At 42.7% G+C, this 19,721-nt stretch overlaps 1 protein-coding gene across 3 annotated transcripts in view; it reads right to left on the bottom strand.

Moving 5' to 3' along the window:
• ST3GAL3 (ST3 beta-galactoside alpha-2,3-sialyltransferase 3) overlaps nucleotides 1–16,543 on the bottom strand; it is a 183,882-nt gene extending 167,339 nt beyond the window's left edge. For all 3 annotated transcript variants that reach the window (XM_082483417.1, XM_082483416.1, XM_082483418.1), the window contains exon 1: nucleotides 16,389–16,543. In XM_082483417.1, the coding sequence (XP_082339543.1) occupies nucleotides 16,389–16,503 (115 nt within the window). In that variant the 5' untranslated portion in view covers nucleotides 16,504–16,543. The remainder of the gene's footprint in view (nucleotides 1–16,388) is intronic.
• Between the last annotated feature and the right edge of the window lie 3,178 nt (nucleotides 16,544–19,721).

Here is a 19,721-nt window from a genome sequence, read left to right as displayed (position 1 = left end):
ACTCTAGGAGGAACTGATAAAAGTTACTTTAAGAGAACATAGCTTAGAAGAGGAATATACTCACTTCTCAACTCTTACTGAAAGAAAAGACATTATGGTATTTGTCACTGATTATTACCTTGCATTATTTGGAAATTTCACCTTTGAAAGACGACAACAAGTGGAGCTCCTATGAGAGAGGAGACAACACTACTGTTGGTGTAGTCACTACAAACAAAGACAAACAACTGCTAGCAATGGCCAAGAGGACTCAAAAGGCAGATGAATCAGCACCATGCTACACTATGGTCACCATCAGCACATATCTTATTGCACAACTGAGGGAATACCTCAAGTGTTCCTACACCACAGAGTTTTAAAATCAATGAAGCAAGTAATGGGAGAGATCTAAACAGCTTAGTGTGGATCCCTGACTAAAAAAAATAAACCACCTCAAAAATAGTTTGGAAAATAACATCTGCACTATACTGGAAACTGCCGAACTAGAAGGAGTTGAAGAAAGAAGTCCAGAAAGTCAAAACATGACAGAATAAGCAATACAAATGCTCAAAAGGATTAGGAAAAACAAACACAAGTACACAAGGGAGGCATTAAGGACACTACTCCTTTCGTATGCACCACATTGCAGTCACACGACTCCCCTTGAAACTGGTTGCAAACCGAAATTTGCAGTCGCTTCAGTGAAGATAAAACCCGTGTTCAACACTCTAAATATCTCCACATTTTTCGTCATAACCCAGACATGCCCATCACCAACAGCTGGCAGCAGTAAAAGCAGTTCAAATGCAGCAGTGTTCGCACCCAATCCAGCTATTTTCAGCAGCACTGTCTTCTCCAGAGGGAACCAATTACCACTTGCAACCATCATCTTCACACCAGTCCCCGACACTTGATTACACAGCAGTCTAGAACAGCCATCCTCTTCCAAATAGTTCTTTGTAATTCTGAGCTTACTAAATAGCTGCATGTCAAATACTCAGAGCCTAAATTAGTAGTATTACACAGACAGCCACTGCCTTTCCTCACTGACTTTCTCATCTGTTGAGCTCTGGAATTTCAAGACAGAACCCTGATTATCTTGGAATACCCCACTTCTCTCACTGCCTTCAGGACTTCACTTTCTACCTACAATTACATCTATAAAAAAAAGTAGGCATATGGAAAACTTACTCAATGCCCATACCATTCTGTGTGTCCTCCAGGGGAAGGAAGTGACAATGGCCACAAGTTACAGGTTACGAGGCTCAGACTGGACACTAGGAAAAAATTCTCTAATAGAGCACCGTGCAACAGGTTGCCCAAAGCCTGTTTTTCTACTCATCTCTCTGTTCTCTGCTCCCTCAACAGTGACTGCTTTTGGACTGAGCCTCTTGAAAAGCAAAAGGCCTTTGTGATAGCAACAGTATTACCTACACCATTATTGTATATTCGATACATTCAATATCATACATTCAACGTTAAATGCCCCTCCATTGATACGGCATTTCTTCAGCAAGCTCCAATGCAGGTACTATGCACCTCCTGTGCAACAAATGCACAATAAAGAGGTGTTTCAAACAGAAGGTGAAATACCAGAAAGTATATGGAACGATTTAAGTGACATGAAGCAGGAAAAAAGTTTAGGGAAAAAAAAAAAAAAGCCAACCCTGAACAAAACAACAAACAACACAAAACCCTCCAAATGACAATGAGCCCTCTGTCTTAAGGCATCACGCCTGGTCTCTAGGGACGGCTGCTGACAAACAAGGGATTGTACAGATGATCAAATACCATGGCACTAACACAGGACCTATGAGGAGAGACTGAGACTTGTTTAGCCTGAAGAAGACAAAGCTTTGGGGAGACAAAACAGCAGCCCTCCAGCACCTGCAGGAAGATAACCAAGAACACAGAGCCTGGTCCCTGAAGTGTTGCATGGTGGGATGATGAGAGACAACGGGTGGAAGTTGAAACAAGAGAAGTTCAGACTGGATGTAAAGAAAAATCTATTCACCATCAAGACAGCGAAGCATTGGAAAAGGTTGTAAAGAGAGGTTGTAGAGCCTCCGTTCTCGGAGGTTTTCAAAACCTGGTCTGGTCAAAGACCTGGTCTCACGCTGCATTGACCAGGAGGTTGGACTAGAGACCTCCCTATGTTCCTTCCAATCAGTGTTATCCTATAATTTTGCAAAGTCTTGCTGTGTTTTTAAGAACAATGAAATTTTTTTGAAGATATTTTAAGCCAGAAGGAATTGGACAGTAAGGGGCACATTAAGACTTATAAATGTAGGTGTATTTTCCTCTAGATTTCTATATTTGGACACATAATACAAGATGAAAACTGTTTTTTCTTCCACTTTGCACATTGCATGTGTGTGCACACCAACGTGAGAGTATACTGCAGTTACATTTAGTCAAAGTGCTCTTTTTACTACTAAGACTGCAATGATAATGGCTAAATGAAGCCAGAAAAAAAAAAATGAATATAAACTCAGATGAGAGAGAAGCAAAAAGGATTCTGTTTTAAACAACAGAATATAGAGGTTCTGCTCAAAAAAAAACCACTGCCGCCTTAATTTGTCACAAAAGTGAACCAGTGATTGACAGATTGGTCACTCCAAATTAGCCTTAATTTACTTCTCAGAATTAACCTGAACCAGAAAACAGTATTATTAAGCTTTTCTATGTTTCAAAACAATCACATAAGAAAGTAACAGAGAAGACACCAGCATCAACCACAGACTATTTCTGAATAATTCCCAAGCCTAATTCCAAATTTAACCCTGCTTTGCTAGAGTAAATCTACTTTCATCTTCAGGCTGATCTCATATCAACAGTTACCACATGTGAACCTAACAAGTACAAAGATTAGTTGCTTTCAAAGAAATAACGTAGTATGTGCACTTAACCTTTTAGGTGCTTACAACATAGGAAACATTTGGAAAAGTGCAGCAATTTGGAATAGGTTTCCTAAAAGGGAAGACTCAGAACCTAAAATCATCAGATGTCAATACTGTCGAGAGCATCCACTACAAGATTAGGGCAAAAATTCACAGGAAATTAATATGCCTCCATCAAATCACATCTGAGGTGTCCTTAAAAAAAACCCTTCAATCAGAATATATTTTTTTCCTAGTAAGTTCACATGAAGTTTAATACCTTGAAGTAAGATTCATTTTCCTTCCAAATCTGGCTAAAGTCATGGTTAGTCAGACATTCTTAGTTTTTCCAACCTTTATATAGATATTAAATTCTTTTCTGAACTCAGATAAAATTTTAGACTCGTAATTTCTTGTAATTTTAGAATCGTAAATTCTACCTAAACATTCACCACACTATCTTCTTAATCACTTTAAAAAAAAAAAAAAAAAAAAAAAAAACAACCAACAAACAGAAAACCAAACCCACAAAAAACCAACCCAAACAAATAAAACACTTTGCCATTCATTTAGGGCAAATTTACCAAATGTTCCTAGAAAAACTAGATTACTTCCCCATCTTCTTATCTCATTTATGTTTTAAAAAGCACTCCTAAAACCTAGTTAACACAACACTATTAGTTTGGGAAGTTCAATACCATGGGAAGATGGTACCAGAAGTTTATATAAAGGTTTGAAAAGCAGTCAGACAAGTTTATGTCAGAAAATCTTAGCAGGCACTATTACATGAAAAGACAGCACATCTCTCTCAGGAAGTCAAAGGCCGCACTTTACAGGAAGATAGGAAAGTGGGATGGGAGAAACAACAGTAAAAGAAAACTGTCAATGGGGCTAGCAAAGACACCACGCTACTCGGATCTCTGATCTGACCAGACATAGCTGTTCTTACATGAGTGTTACCAGTGATGGAGGGGCAGAACTATACAGATTTTTTTTACCCATACGGATTTTGCCATGAAACGTGAAAGAGATACACAACAGATGTGCTTCTTAATACAAACTTGTCTCCCCAAAATTATATTTTGCTTCTCTCTTTAGAGTATGTGAAATTAACAGCGGCAGCTGTTTTAAAAATTATAAACATGTCATCATCACTTGGCAGAGGACTTCAGCATTTTTTGGTGTTCAGTTCCCATATAAATTCTACCTGCTGAAAAGCAATTCAAATTATCAAATGTGTCTTTCATTCTTTATTATCCTTCTCTGCTTCACTGTTTGCAAGAAGGAACTTAGGATTAAAAGCATCCAGATTTTCATCACTGCACCAACCCATGACACAAGACACATAGTTAGAATTTTTCTTCTTTCTCCTCAACTAGCAGAAGTCCTTTAAATAAAATGAGCTGTTCTGTAAATAACTGAAGTAACAAGGCCTCGTTTCCAAAGAATTTTAGATTTGTCCAGATTTTCTTCCCTCTGCCATAATACAAGCATGGTACCTAAAACTTTACATCCCTGTGTAATGTCTCCCACTCTCCCCAGGTTCTTCAGGCATATGCATGATAATTTCAATTTAATTTAAAAAAAAAAAAAAAAATCCCAGCTATTAGCATAAGGCACTAAAAGATCTTCTGAACAGGAATATCAAGACGCAAAACCAGAAACTTGTCACAAGATGGGACTTGATCAGATTATGAAAATAGCTACTGGCAACAGTAGTGGACTGGATATGAATAGCAAAGTTCCTCCAAATTAAGTTAAATCAAATGACTCTATAGAAGGTTTTTTTAATGTAGTATTTACTGAAGTTCACCCAGGGAATGGCAGCTGCCACTTTGTAACTGCAAAAGAATGAAGAACGCTCTGCCTTTCGGTTTGTTTTGGCGTTTTGTTTGGTTTGGTGTTGGTTTTTTTTGTTGTGGTTTTTTTTTTTTTTTTTTTTAAATATTTATTCAACTTGCGATAGGTTTTGACGTGGCAGGCGAGTGCTGGTGAGGGGGTGAAGCAGAAGACATCTGCTGCCCTCCGGTGGTACCTGCAATAACCGCACGCTTCACTAAGCCACAGCCTTTCAAGCTCGACCCTTCACCTGGGCTGCTGCAAGAATATTTCAGCAAAAATACTGGTTTAAGCATGTCGACCTGCCTGGTATGGATTAAAAATAACATTTCCTAAAGAGGTGGAGGGAGAGGGAAGAGAAGGCCTCTGTATTTTCACACTATATCAGTTTCCTGGTCCAACTCACTATACAAACAAGTTTTCCAGTGTATCTGAATGCAAGCCAGAGAAGCAGAAGCTGCTTAGCCATGGGCGCAGCACAAACTTTTCCAGTACAGCAAGTCCAGCATTCATTTCACATTACCCACCCTATCATGTTATTTAGTCTTTGCAAAGATTAAAACATTTAATTGGAAAAAAAAAAAAAATTAATTCCTCAGGGAAAAAAAAAAGCGCCACACGATATCCCATGCAACTTGTGCTTCTTCAAGCATTTTATAAACAGGTCCTTGAAGAAAGAAACCATCCCAAGATTAGTTAACACAAGGACAAGGATAAGGAAAGCTACTTATGAGCAATTCCATTCCTGAAAGGGCACAAACAAATACACGACTGCTGAACAAGGTATACTTATACTCGCACAGCATTATGTCAAAACCAGCAATTAATACACAACAGCCAAGAGGGGTTTTTTAAACCTTTTGCCTACACTGTTAAGTCTTCAAAGTAGCCCGAACTTCCTGAAATTACATTTAAGTCTGCAGAAAAATTTCTTATCTTAGTTCTTTTTCCTGCTACAGTCAAAGTTTGCTAGAAATAAGTGAACTTCGCAATACCAAGTTTTTTGTTTTTCACCTAATGGTTCCTCTAACTTCACAATTGCCATGTTCTCAAGCCGTACTTACAGTCAATCACAAGAAAGAATTCTGCATCTGCATCAAGGTTGCATCAGAAAAGTAACAAATCACTAGACAACAGCAGATTTCTCCAGTCCTTCATCCATCCATCCTTTGAAGCAGGAAGTGTAATTTTTACAGAATACATCATAAAGAGTACTTAGCCCTAGTTTATGAGCTATTTTTAATTCTTGAAAAAGGAAAAGTTTTAGTAACTACATTGAGAAACTTAAAGCACTCAAAGGTCAGGAAACACTAGCCTAAAGGCAGTCCCTTCATATAATGGCAGGGTCTCTATTCATAGAAGCACAAATAATACAATATGCTGTAATTATAAACTAAATTTATGGGAAATGAAATATGCAGCAAGCAGAAATAATGTATTATTATACAGTACTGAAGTTTTCATACTTTTGTTATTAAAATAAGGCCTATTTTCCAATGTGCAAACTTATCTTTCAAAAGTTTAGAAATATTCAAACTACATCTGAAGTATCCTTAAATATGAGGCAAATTTAGAAAATTCAATCAGAATTAACACATTTTTTAACTGGAATTCAATTTGCAGTCTTTATATTGTATTAACTCAGACTTCTGCTTCTAGTGAAGTACTGGACCCAAACACAAAAGCTCTGAACTCAAATATAGAGAAATTAATGTTATAATGAATCATATTAAAAAATAATAAAAGCCTTTTCAATGTTCAGATAAGGCACTTCTAAACAGAAATTACGGCAACAGTGCTAACAGAAAAAAAGCAGCATTACTAATTTCCTAGCAGTACAATGGAGAACTGCCTATGCTCTATTTGGAATGTGATAGAATTGTGTGGGGCAAGTCTCAAAAGGCAGAAAAGTCTTAGCAACTAAATTCACAGTAATTAGATTTCTAATTATATACCTACAGCACTAGTGATTGCTATGGTTAAAACTGCCTGAACTGTTCCATTATTTCCCTCTTTTCAAAACCTCAGTTTTTCATCCTTTGAACAGAAATTCTAGAAGCTTAGTCTGTGCCTGAACATAATTTTTTTTTAAAAAGTTCAAACAGAAGAAAAGCCAGTTCTGTGGTTTTGTATGGAGAGTAAAATTAAACTTTTCCATTCTAAAGAAAATACTACCTTTAAAAAGAAAAAGATTGTTGCGATATTAATGCACCTGGAAAGCATGAAGTACGGTGCCTTTGATGTGGTGAATCTGAAGGTTGAAAAACCCCAAACCAGCATTCACAACTGTTCAGATTGTACACTTTGTTCTTAAGGCACTTCCACAGATGCATCTTAGGCAACTTCTAGCGGCAACTTACACTGGCCACCTGATACCCTAATTACAGTTCCTACATCAAGCCACCAGCACTGCCCACGCAGACCATGGCCAGTTTTGTTATTATCAATACAGTACTTTGAAATATTGCTGTTTTTACAAATATCAGCAGATGATCTCTGCCCCAAGCAAGCAACTTCAGCATATTCCTGTTCTCCTGAACCACACCGATGTAGAATGTGTAATTACAGGATAGAAAGCCTTATTTCGCCAACCGGACACTAGATCAAGAACCTCGAGACCTTTATTCTATTCTCAGAGCTCTACCCTTGAGCTGCTGTGAGACATAGAATAATTTCACTTTCCCGTGCCTCATCTTCCTCTGCCTTCCTGAGTCAAGTCTACTTAAGTTATCACCCTTCATCTTAAGAAATGTGTCAGTATGTTTTTTTTGATTAGGGTCTGTAGACACAGTCACAGCTGAAAAGCAATACTTACATAGTATTAAAGCTATCTGAGATTGATTAATTTCTAACAAAGATTAAAAGATGCAATTGCACTTATAAATTATTAACTTTGTCAATATTTATTTAGAGTAAACCTTCATATGTAGAAAGCCATCAGCTACTTACCTGTTAGGAAAACTCAACTTTCATTGATTTCTGTGCCATCTGATTTTCACTATTTCTTTTAAAGCATACATGCACCTGTGCATAATGTTTTCAAAGGTACTCCTCAGAACATGCACACTCACTGTAGCTACACTGCGTTAAATCTTTTTGTTCCAGAAGCTATTAAGGGGCATACTTACTGCACTGTTGCAGCTTGGATGAGCCTCACGTTTAATCAGTCCCTAACACTGAAATCCACAGGATAATAGCTATGAAAAAAATGGCGTGCTCTAACAGGGACTAAGTTAAAGTAGGAGGGGTCCTAGCATCATCTGGCAAAAGGTTAAAGACAAGCAATACATATGTTTATAAGCTCTTAAAAATGTAAATAGCTGATTTTAATACATTCTGATTTTTCTTTTTAGGAACAGAGCAAGAAATGCTAAATTCTGACCCTCAGAGATATATCTGTACCTTGGGTTGTCTAGGCATTTGGTTATCCAAAATACCAAGAACTGGTTAAGAAACATCCTGTAGTTGCTGTATCTGACTAGAATTTCAGCACTATCCTCACATGCTATTACTTCCTCAAGAAAGCAATACATACAAGAGCAATATAATCATGGTGTGAAGGAGTAGCCACTCGAAATCAGCTATCTCAGGTTCAATCATCTATTCAGGATATGCACACACAGTACAAATTGCTTTTTGCTCGGTGCCTGGGTGCACAATTACATTCCTTCTGAAGTGCAGAAGAGATACATAATTCATACAGAGCTATACCTCATGACTCAATTGTACTTGTCCTTGCAAGTCATACCCAGGTTGTCTGTTTTATTGCCTCAGCCTGACGCTGCGATGTAAACCCAGACTGCAATGAGAAAAAATGAGATGTTATAGTGGCAAGAGCACCAAAAAGCTTGGCAGAAGATAAGAGTCTAGGAAAAATCTCCTCTGCAGAACACCCCTAAGTGTTATAGACATGGTGAGAATCAGTACTAAGGCCACAGTTGGCAGATCACAGCAGCACCAGCTGTCCAACTCGACACAAATCACATATTACCTCCTTCGTGCCAAAAGTTATTGCCCCAACATCAGCAGAACTGACATGAAGCAGAATTGAAATGGGCACAAAAGGTGCCCAACATCAGCCTGCCTGTATTAAAGCCAATGGGAAAAGCCCGTGTGATCTACTCTATCAAATGAGTGATAAGGTAGAGCTTCCATTAAGGCTGGTAGTATCTTAAGGCACAGTAGCCATTGCTGCAATGGCTACAGGTCAGATGTGCAAGCTTTGTGCACCAAGGAGATGTACAGTGACAGGGTGGAGAAATGGCAGAGAACCACTTACTAACGCGGATGAGACAGTCCTCCCAGGGAGGTATTGTTTCCAGCTGAACTCATTGCTAAGGGGTTCAGAGTCAGCAGAGATGAATAAATCCTTTCACCTCCAAAAGCACTCAGCTGCAGAGCAATTGCTAAGAGAGGTAAAGTGCTTTCACTGCATTGTACCTTCCAGAATATGGAAGGCCGCTGACTGACCTCTGAAAAACTGTATCAGAGGATGCAGCTTTGGCTGCATGTAAGACACTGAGCGCTACTCCTCAGGAACACCATCCCAATCTGCCTATCAAGTCACAGGAACATACTGTCCCCAAACTTTGAGGGGGGACAGGGAGAAAAACGCACAAGAGTTAAGCAAGTGAAACACTAAGTCAGGTTAAGGTCAACTGTGCAAAACAAATAAAACGACATTCTGTTTTAAACCGGGAAAGTTCCTCAACTGCACCCATCAGCTAGCCACACAGATGGAGAAACAGGGAATAAAAAGGCTTGAGGATGGACTCAAACAGCAACAAGACTGCTGTTGTCAAGAGAAGGAAGAGCACCTTACTATTTTAGGATACTAAACTGAGGCCCAGCTGTGGGCGGGGGGGATGGAGAAGTATTCTTGCACCTTCCTTTTCTGTCTTGCTAAAAAGGCAACTAAAACAGTAACCCAGGGCCGAAAAAGCTAAAATTAAGATAGAACAAAGATGAGTACAAATACAGCATTACAGCCACTCCTCAATCCACAAAGTGCTTAGAATGCTAAGCTCTTAATGCCCTCCACTAAACCTGCCCCTATAGGTTCCTAAAGCCTGAAGAGCGTTCAGGGAATTTTCCTCCTCTGGAGAAATCCCAAGGACAAGGGAACATTTATGCTTGCTCCCTCCCTCACCAGCTCTGTCATGCATCATTTCTCGTTGCTCCAGCAGAGTTTCATCCTGCACTGTTAACATTACAGCAGCACTAGAAATTCTTGGAGAGACAGCAGGGTCCCTAGAACACCAAGGTTGTAAAGCAACATTGGGTAAATACGTGGTAACAGGTCAGAAAAAGATGAAGCACTTTCATTCCTCTGTTTCTTTGGCACGCTTTGTGAAGCACTGCCTTCTAAAAGACAAAGAGGAACACGTGAAATTTTATTTTGTTTTTAACTCTTTCATAGACCTTAAAAGTCCTGATTCATATTCACTGAGTAGACCGTCTCTTCTGTCCTGCTGGCAGACAGGCAGCTGCCTCTGGTGGAAAGGGCAGGCGGTTCTGTGTGGTTGCATCAAAGAGCCAGAGCAAGAGCCATCAGGAACGTACACATCTGTCTCCAGCCAAGCAAAAAGTAGTCGGCACCATTACAGCTGTGGAAGGTACTACAACAATGGAATGTCCTGAGTTGCAGCAGTTTAAGTTTAGTTAGTACACTAAAGGTGTTCAGCTTGAAACTGAAAAAAGTGGAACATCTCAGCTCAACAGAAGGACTCTTAGAAAACTTAAAACAAAAGTTGTCTGGTGAAGTAGCTTAACTCCTATTTTTACATCTTTGTTTCTAATATTCACTGCTGCCTCAATAACATTACTTCCCACTTTTAACACTTTAAAAAACATCATCATGATCCTTAAATCCCTGAAGCGTCTGAAAAGTAGCAAAGAAATTCCTTCAATCTGTAGCTAGATCCATGTCATGAGAACTTTCTAAACATTTGTTCTCAATTTTGGTGCAATAAGTACAGCACTAACACAGACTACAGAACAGCCGAGTAGATGAAATAAACCTTGAAGTTACTAATAACTCAAACATTAGTGAATTCACAATAATCCATCTCAATACTGTTCGCAGTCTCTTCCTGAAAAGCAAAAAAAGCAACTGTTTCAGGAACCTTACAATGCTGCAAAATATTGTCCAAAATCATTTTTTTTAAGAAAGTTAATGCCCACAAGGGTAAAGTCTCTCAGGCTTTTCAGCAACAGCAGTAAAGTCTACCCTAAAGAACACACACACACACACCCAAAGGCTAAGGCCACAGACAGATACAGAGCAACTGAAATGGTTACCATCACCATTTGCTTGCCACCCCTCATGCCAGGGGCATGAGTGCATCGTAATTCTACAGTAAAAAAAGGATATGCTCCCTCATCCACCCACCCATACACTCAGCCAGCTTAGCTCGAACCACTTTCATCAGAGATTTACGCTCCCAATGCCAAGTTGAGCTCACTCGGAGATGTTGGTTTTTTTTATAGGAGCACTCCTGCACTTCCTTCTTCCACCAAAGGCAAGTACGGTAACTCCCAGAGATGAGGGCCTGAACACAAAACTATTACACGCTGTCTCCACAAAGGGGATGAGTTTGTCCCCGTGGCCTAGTTGCTCACATACCAACTGAATGCCTTTCTATTTGTTTTTCATTAAAGAACAGAATGGTCCACTCCCTTGACATTGAGCAAATGACACCCCTAGTAATTCAAGATACAACAGTCGTACCCACACTAAATACCATCACACATACCGTGAGACTTTAGCCACGTGAGAAAAAGTATGCATGTTCTAAACCCTTGTAAAAAGATCCATTTCTTCAGCACATTTTTAGTCCCTAATATGAGAACCGACAAAAATACCATTCCACTTTGGAAGAGAGATATCAGTATTTATACTAAAGATCAAGGTTTGATTGTTTTTTATTAATTTAGCCTTTTTTTGCTGCAAGACTGGTTTCCATGGAAATGCAAGCAGACTAAAAACCTGCAACCAGAAGTGAGTCAGCTTTGCCTGTTTATGTCTCCTCAGTTCCCTTGGAAACAGACATTTAAAAAAAAAAAAAAAAAAGAATAAAAAGGAAAAGGGTCCTGAAATACCTTCAGAAAATCTCTTCCTAGAGCTTTCTCTCTTTGGCTGCCTTTCCAGAATTAGAGTTAAAAATAACACGGAGCAACAGATGACAGAGTAGTGACTTGATTTCTTTATGGAGACAACAACAGAACATACCTGGAGATGTTTCAAAAGCCACATTCAAACTGACAAGCTCAAAACCTATAGCTGCAAACTGTATTAACAGGTTTTAGCAAAAGTACCTAGAGTAGAGTATATATTTCTTTAAATTAATTCAATGCTAATGTAGATGGAAATACATTAGAGAACAGGAAAATATTGTCACACCGTCCCAAGTATATTTCAATATTTGGAGATGCAAAAAAGAATTAAAAAAAAAAAGAAAAAAAGAAAAAAAGCTGCCGTGGGGGAATGAGTCCAATATTTCCATAGCCAGGACACTTAATGGAATCATTCCTTCCTTACAACACATTCATTTTTAAGTTGCAAAATCAGCTATACGCATACCAGATTAAGTAACAAACATCAGTACTAAATTTTAACATGACTATTTTCTGTCCTGTAAAAATGCATTCCTCCAAGCTGATAAAGCAAATCTAAGAGGCACTGTCAGCAAGACTCCATCTCCCATCCTCCTTTTCAAAGATAACAGGGCGCTTTCCCATGTGCTGTCTTCTTCACACTCTATAGATAACACCTTCCTTCTTCCTTAGAGCCAAACGCACCAGGGAAGGTGGAAGGGATAGGACAGGGAGTTGTTTGGAAAGAGGCTGCAGCGCATGTCTCAGACTTTCAAAACCTGCTCCTATCACTACCATTACTATGTACAAATTCCCTGACAACTCAGTGTCCAGAAACACAATGAACAGAATTAGAATTATCTGTTGCTGCAAGGTCCTTCTAGAATGTACATGACAGCTAAACCCCATACCAAACTTCTCAGTTCCTTTTTTGTCTCCCACATCCCATTACCAGTTCTACATGCTTAGCACACCTCCATGCGACTCAACACTCTTAATCAGAGGGCTGCGGCATCCGTCATTACTGCCTGTCTAGGAAGAACATACAAGGACGTATGTGTACCTCTCTTACCACTATTGGCAGAGACTGAAGCTGCATTACAGAAATCAGGGAACAAAAAAGAAAGCTCAACTCTGTCCTGAACACTGCTCATATACTCCCAACGACCACCCGAACTCAAAGGCCCTCCTGCATTCAGTGTTACACACCACTTTTTTGCACCTTGAGAACTAACTTCTTGCTTCAGAACTAACCGTATATTGCCACCAACATGAAACAAGGCTTGGGGAAGAGTAGCCAGCCATGATACTCACTAAAAAGATGAGAGAGGGTAGCAGTCACTGGAGGTTTGCCTTGCATGGAAGAAGCAGTTGAACTTAATTCAACCTTAATTAGTTCACATTAGCTGAATTCAATCTATTTGTGTCACAGGAAAGATAAGCCTTAGAGAATTAATTCTTTCATGTTCTCCTTTGCATTTTGGCAAGGTGTAGTCACACAGTAAGGAGAACAATCTCTCAGAATTCACTAAGGCATCACTCAAGGAGGACAGATTTAAAATTAAATTGAGATGGTAAGAGAAACATGTATCTTTCAGTCTATTCAGAAATTTAGCCTCCTTTCTTGGAGGTGTCAGAAGTACAAATAAACAAATGACTTTATTCATTTACTTTAGCAGCTAAATATACAAATGTGTCTTAGCTTGACTAGATTCCTTACAGAGTTACCATTCAAATTCATCCACAACAACATACACAGGCATTTTCTAAAACATTAAATGAACAAACCACACAAGCAGCAGTACGGAATATTTTTTACCTTACTCTATGGCAAATTTGTTTGTGTCTAACATTAAACACAGGTGATAAGTTTAAGAAAAACAGTTTCTGAAGAGATTGCAAGGGTGACAGATGTCAGGATCAGCTTAGTTTCCTGCCTCCTCTAACACAAGGAACAGAACAGAGAAAAGGTGAATATGACTGCTGTAGCTAGGGAGTCATTGTTACACAGGATAAAGACACTGGTCACAAGAAAAGAGAAAATTATTTAATAATTAGATAACTTACACATAAAATCCATAATCTTGGATTATTAAGCACCACAAAATTAACACATCTAACTTAGCATTGCCTTTGGGGACATCAGCATTATCGCATCGTCGCATCAATCTTAAGGAAATTTACAAGGTCACATACCGAATTGTAATTCAGGAAATAAAACCACAAACAGCTATCAACCACCACCTGTCTTGCGCAGTGAACTAAGCAAGGCTCCCCTTCAGAAAATAGAAAGTATAATTGCACCATTATACATTGTATCATATTACACATGCCCAAGGAAGCCTAATCATGGTTAAATGAGCAACTTCAATCCTGTCATTTGTTAACTTCCAAATGCTTATTTATAGAAGCTTAACATTAACTCTTCATACCAAGTTTCCCAATATAGGCTTTTAAATTTGAATTTTAAATCTGCCTAAGTTCCTCATGTGTAAAATTACATTATAAATAAAACATTTTTTGATATATACCAAACTGATCAACTGAAAGCTGGTACCACCTTAACTGTTTTCAAAAGTAATCACGTAAAATTTTGCCTTCTTACGCTAGACTGCTGTTTACACTAATATTTCAAGGAGCTTCATCTGATATTCAAGAGATGATCCATAAAAGTGTCTAGAAGAAAAGGAATGATGGTACAGCCTATATCAATTGTGACAACTGATAAAGATCAGTAAGCTAAATCTTCAAACTAACGTAGTTGCTTTGTACATGCTGAAGAAGCTTAATCCAAGCACTGCAACTTCCAAGAATAAACAAAGAACACATTCTACACACAAGACTAGAAAAACGGAGATACACACCTAACAAAAAGTCTGTGACATCACCTCACGGTGCTCCTGTCAGAACATCCTGGGTACCTAAAAGCAGCCAGTACGCTCAACAGAAATCACTCTAACTAGGCTGCAACTTAAAAACCATCTTTCTGGGTAAATGATACTTACAGAAATCCACAATGTTTGCATATAGATTTGCCACATTGCATCGCAAGGCACAGTCACACCAAAACTCCCTAGGGACTGACACCACGTAAAATAACAAATGGCACGCAAAACTGAAGGCACAAATTCCAAAGAGGCCAAACCTGAAGAAATTGAGAACCCACCCCAGCACCTTGGTATATGGCACATAAACACAAAGCCTTGGGAAGTCCCAACACAATTTCTGATGGCATGAAGGAAGTAAAGGATGGCAGGCAGTATAATTTCATAACAGATCATCATGTGGTAGCAGGTACAGCAAAACTGTTCCTTTAACTACATTCTGTACTTATTTTCATGCAGGAAGGATTTTTTATACCTCACCGACAAAAGTACTAGTTTTCAGAAGGTCACAATCAAGATTTTTTACTCCCCCTCTGAAGCACAAGCCTGAAGAAACAATCCCTACTCAGAAAGACACTACGCATCTCCTTTTACAAATTCAGTCTTCCAATACCTTTCTAGTACAAGAGACCTTAGCAGTTCTGTCAAAATCCCTGCATCAGTGCAAATGTCATATCCAAGTCATCATCTCTTATCACGCAAAACTTCTTAAAGCACGTAATAACACATACGAAGCACGTAGAGGTAGAAAAGTATTAAACATTAGAGGAGAAACCTCCAGCAGCATGCACAGAAACGCAATACAGCAAAGATGGAATTTGACCGATAGCTTTTTGTCAGACAGAAAAACAATCCTTCTGGATCAGTGTTTCTCACCCGCTGATCCAGGGAGCAACGGTCAACTGCGAGACATCTGAAACAGCCCATGGAACAGCCGCAAAGACGACTGGCTTGTGGTTTTGGAGAGGGAGAGGAGGAAATTGTTTTCTTGGTTTTATATTTTCAATAAACAATTATCACATGCAAGCAAGAAAGCAATCAACACCACCAAAAATAAGAGCAGTAACAGAGCACTCAAATCTCAGCCTAATTTACATCTCATTGCAACTAAAACCTCCTATAGCATTACCACACACTACAATCCTCAGATTGTATTCAATGAGGTCAGATGTCTCGTTGGACTTGAAAAGGTTGAGAGACATCATTTTAGATGACAGATAGTTGGCAGATAATAGCATGGGAGATAAATGGAAGATGAGGATTTCTGAAGGACAAAGTAAGATGATGAGATAACTAGTATATATGATTACAGAAAGAAATCAAAATCAAGCAGAGAAAAAAAAAACCACACTGTTTTAGATTTTTTAAAATGTACAGAAAGATTTGGGGGAAAGAAGCCTCAGTACACAAAAGTCTTTATTTTGACAACTAGGAATCATAAACTAACACAGAATATTCTAAGAACTGAAGTCTCTAATACTAGATTTACAGAGCGTGAACCTGCTTTTGTACTCAGTAATAAAAGTAAAGCCATAAAGAGCATTAGGTAATCACAAATTCAACCCCTTAAGTATACTAAAAGCTCCAGCATTTGATTGGGCTTAATCACATCCTTCTAATACTACTAAATCAGAACTTCCTCAGTACTATTGCACCTATTAAACAGACATTTTAGGGAGCCCAGAAACAGTTACATCGTGCTCATACTTACTTGAATCCTCCCATCTGAGAAGGTGCAACTTCCAAGCAGAATAGTACAGAAATCCCAGTACCAGAAACAGGCAGAGGGCTAGCAGCAGGTTACGCATAAACACCAACAGTCCCATCTTCACATTAAATCTGCTCTTCTACATGACCTGAGAAAGAAAAACAGGTCGAGGTTGGAGCCACCTTCTCCTTCCGAAACATGCCATCCCACACCCACAGTAACGCACAGATCCAAAGCCGTGCTCTCCACAAGGTAAACCACACCAATTACCCAAACCGCATCAGTGAAATAAGAATTACCACCGTAAGCAGCCGCCTTTTTTGGTTTGGTTTTTTTTTTTTTTTTTTTTTTTGTCTCCTGTCACAAGGGTAAATGCCGCTCCAGAGAGCCAGGCGGGCACCGCAGCCCGGTGACACGGCACCGGCCCAACTCCCTCCTTCGCCCTTACGCCTCGGCCCACTCCAGACAATCAGTCCCCGACCCGGCACAGCCGAGGCGACCTGGCGAGCACCGCCGCCCCCCTCCCAAGCACGAGAAAGCCCAGACGCGCCACAAAGCCAACCCAGGGGATGCCCGGGGTTGTCCCAGGGACAGCGGGACCCGCAGGAGCCCGGCAGCAGGCCGGGGGCAGCGCAGGTCCCGGGGAGAGCGAGACGCGCTGCCCCGAAGGCGGAGACGGCGCCGGGGGAGCGGGGCCCGCCCGGCCGGAGCAGGACGGCGGCTGGCCGCCGGCTGACAGCTGCCAACGGCCGGCTAGAATGCGAATTTGAACGAGCAGCGACATCGCTGCCGCCAGGCAGCCCGCCGCCTGCCGCCCCCCCACCTCGCCTAGCCGGGCTCCGCTCCCCTCTCCGCGCCCCGTCGGGCCCCCCTCGCCCAAACGGCGGCGGGGCCGCTAGGGCCGGCCCTGCCCTGCCCAAGCCCTCCCTCGCCCCCTCCGCCCCTCCTCACCCGGCCGCCGCCAGCCCTGGGCGTTCGGCCACCGGCTGCGGCCCCCGGGCGAGGGGCTGCGGGCGCCGCCATGCCGGGCGCGGCGCAGCGGGACCGGCCGCCGCCGCCGCGACGCTGAGGGGCACAACGGCCGCCAATGGAGCGCCGGGGCGGGTCGCCGCACCGCCCACCCGGGCCGCATAGCGGCCGCCGGCGGCCAATGGGGCGGCGCGGGGGACCGCGCCCGCAGCCTATCGCGGGAGGCGCCCGCAGCCAATGGCGGGCTGGGCGGGCAGCAGGGGGTCGCCGCCGCAGGGGCGCTGCGGCAGGGCGGCGGCGCGCATGCGCGGAGCCCCCTCGCCGCCCCCTATCCCGGCATCACTGCGTGGCGCTGGTCCCATCGGTGGCACTGCACTGCACTGCACTGCACTGCTCTGCTCTGCTCTGCTCTGCTCTGCTCTGCTCTGCTCTGCTCTGCTCTGCTCTGCTCCCCTTTCCCTGTCACCGCACCACTCCGACACCCTCTCCCATCACTGCACCATACTGACCTCTTCCATAACTGCACGCAGCCCTCCCATTCCACTGGCTGCAGGGCGCTGGTCTGCACTTCCCCAGTCACTGCCTGGCATTGCTCCTTCAAATGGCAGCGGCACTTCCCGTCACTCGTTGGCACCTCCAACACACTGCAGTGCCTTCAGGGACACCACGACGCCATCCCTTCCTCCAGGCATGGCACTACAGGGCCCCTCCAGGCACTGCACCGCATGTCAAGCTCCGCGTTGTCTCCTTGCTGTGGCTGCAGCTCTGCACTGCACAACGCTGCACCTTCCTCCACCTGAGACACCTCCAAATCTTGCAGTCACTGCAGCCACGACACTGCACCACACCTCCCTCCTCTCCACCTGCTGCATCCCAACGGCGACACTGCAGGGCCTCACCTCTGGTCACCGCGGCGCAGCGCATGGTGGTTTTGCTGCACTGCGCAGCCTCCAGGCACTGCTCAGAAAAGCCTCAAACCCCTGCGCTGCTCTGCCCGGTCTAACCTACCGCCACTGCATGGAGCAGCCTGACCCAGTCACTGCACCACGCTGCACCTGGCCGTGCCACACTGTCCAGTTTAGCACCCAGTCACTGCCCTGGGTCACTGCCTTCACGCTATCCTCCAACTTCTGATGATCAGAGGGTTGGAGCACCTCTCCTATGAGGACAGGCTGAGAGAGTTGGGGTTGTTCAGCCTGGAGAAGAGAAGGCTCCAGGGAGACCTTATAGCGGCCTTCCAGTACCTAAAGGGGGCCTACAGGAGAGCTGGGGAAGGACTTTTTACAAGGGCATGTAGTGATAGGACGAGGGGGAATGGCTTCAAACTGGAAGAAGGTAGATTTAGATTAGATATTAGGAAGAAATTTTTCACTTTGAGGGTGGTAAGGCACTGGAACAGGTTGCCCAGGGAAGTTGTGGAAGCTCCACCCCAGAGGTGTTTAAGGCCAGGCTGGATGGGGCTTTGAGCAACCTGGTCTAGTGGGAGGTGTCACTGCCCATGGCAGGGGGTTGGAACTCAATGATATTCAAGATCCCTTCCAACATAAACCATTCTATGATTCTATGATTCTGCAGATCCTCACTCCACACTGTACCAAATATGGTCCTGCACGGCACTGCTTCACCTCCCTGAGCTTCCCAGTGTTGCACAGCCCCCACCACTGCACCATGCTGGGCTTCACAGCCCACCCCAGCCACCCTCCCACAGTACAGTGTGGCTCACACCGCACAGCCAGGACCACTTCCACGCTGTTCCCAGTATGTTACGGTCTCCACCTCCTACCCACGCGGCTGCCTCGTCAGCGCTGCAGCGGCAGGGCCAGCCTGCACCTCACCCTTCCCAGGGCATCGCCCTCCTCGCCGCTGGCCCCACAGCCTTGCTGGGTACACCTAACGCTCGTTAGGCACAGGGCAAGTGAGAAACACAAATATAAGGCAGCACTGTGACAGACTGATAAACAATTAGGGAAATTTTTAGTCACGGGGGGCAGAAGTCATCTGAAAGGAAAAAGACCGTAAGGAATAAACCTGAAGCTTCATGACAGTAAAGTCCAGTGATCTCCTGTTTCCACCCTCCATGAATCAGTGGTAACACAAGGAAAACAAAAAGCCACGTGAGTTTAAGGGAAACTAAGTAGGATCATGTCCGGCATGGTGGCGGTTCCCGCTGCAGGCGAGCTCAGGTGCCGATGCCGACTGGCACACACCGCCTCGGACGGCGCAGGGCTGGCTGAGCACGGCCCAAGCCCGCTCCCGGGCGCTCGAGGAGAGGCCGAGCCCACGCAGGTTGCAGGGAGAGCTGGCAGGGGCTCAGGCAGCTCCACTTTTGCAGCCAGAAACCCCACTTTGCGTACCGCATGAGTGAAG

The sequence above is a fragment of the Vanellus vanellus genome (genome assembly GCF_965231255.1).
Source record: "Vanellus vanellus genome assembly, chromosome: 5".
Classification (NCBI taxonomy): domain Eukaryota; kingdom Metazoa; phylum Chordata; class Aves; order Charadriiformes; family Charadriidae; genus Vanellus; species Vanellus vanellus.
Note: the sequence above shows the minus strand (reverse complement) of the source record. Positions and strands in the feature narration are given on the sequence as shown.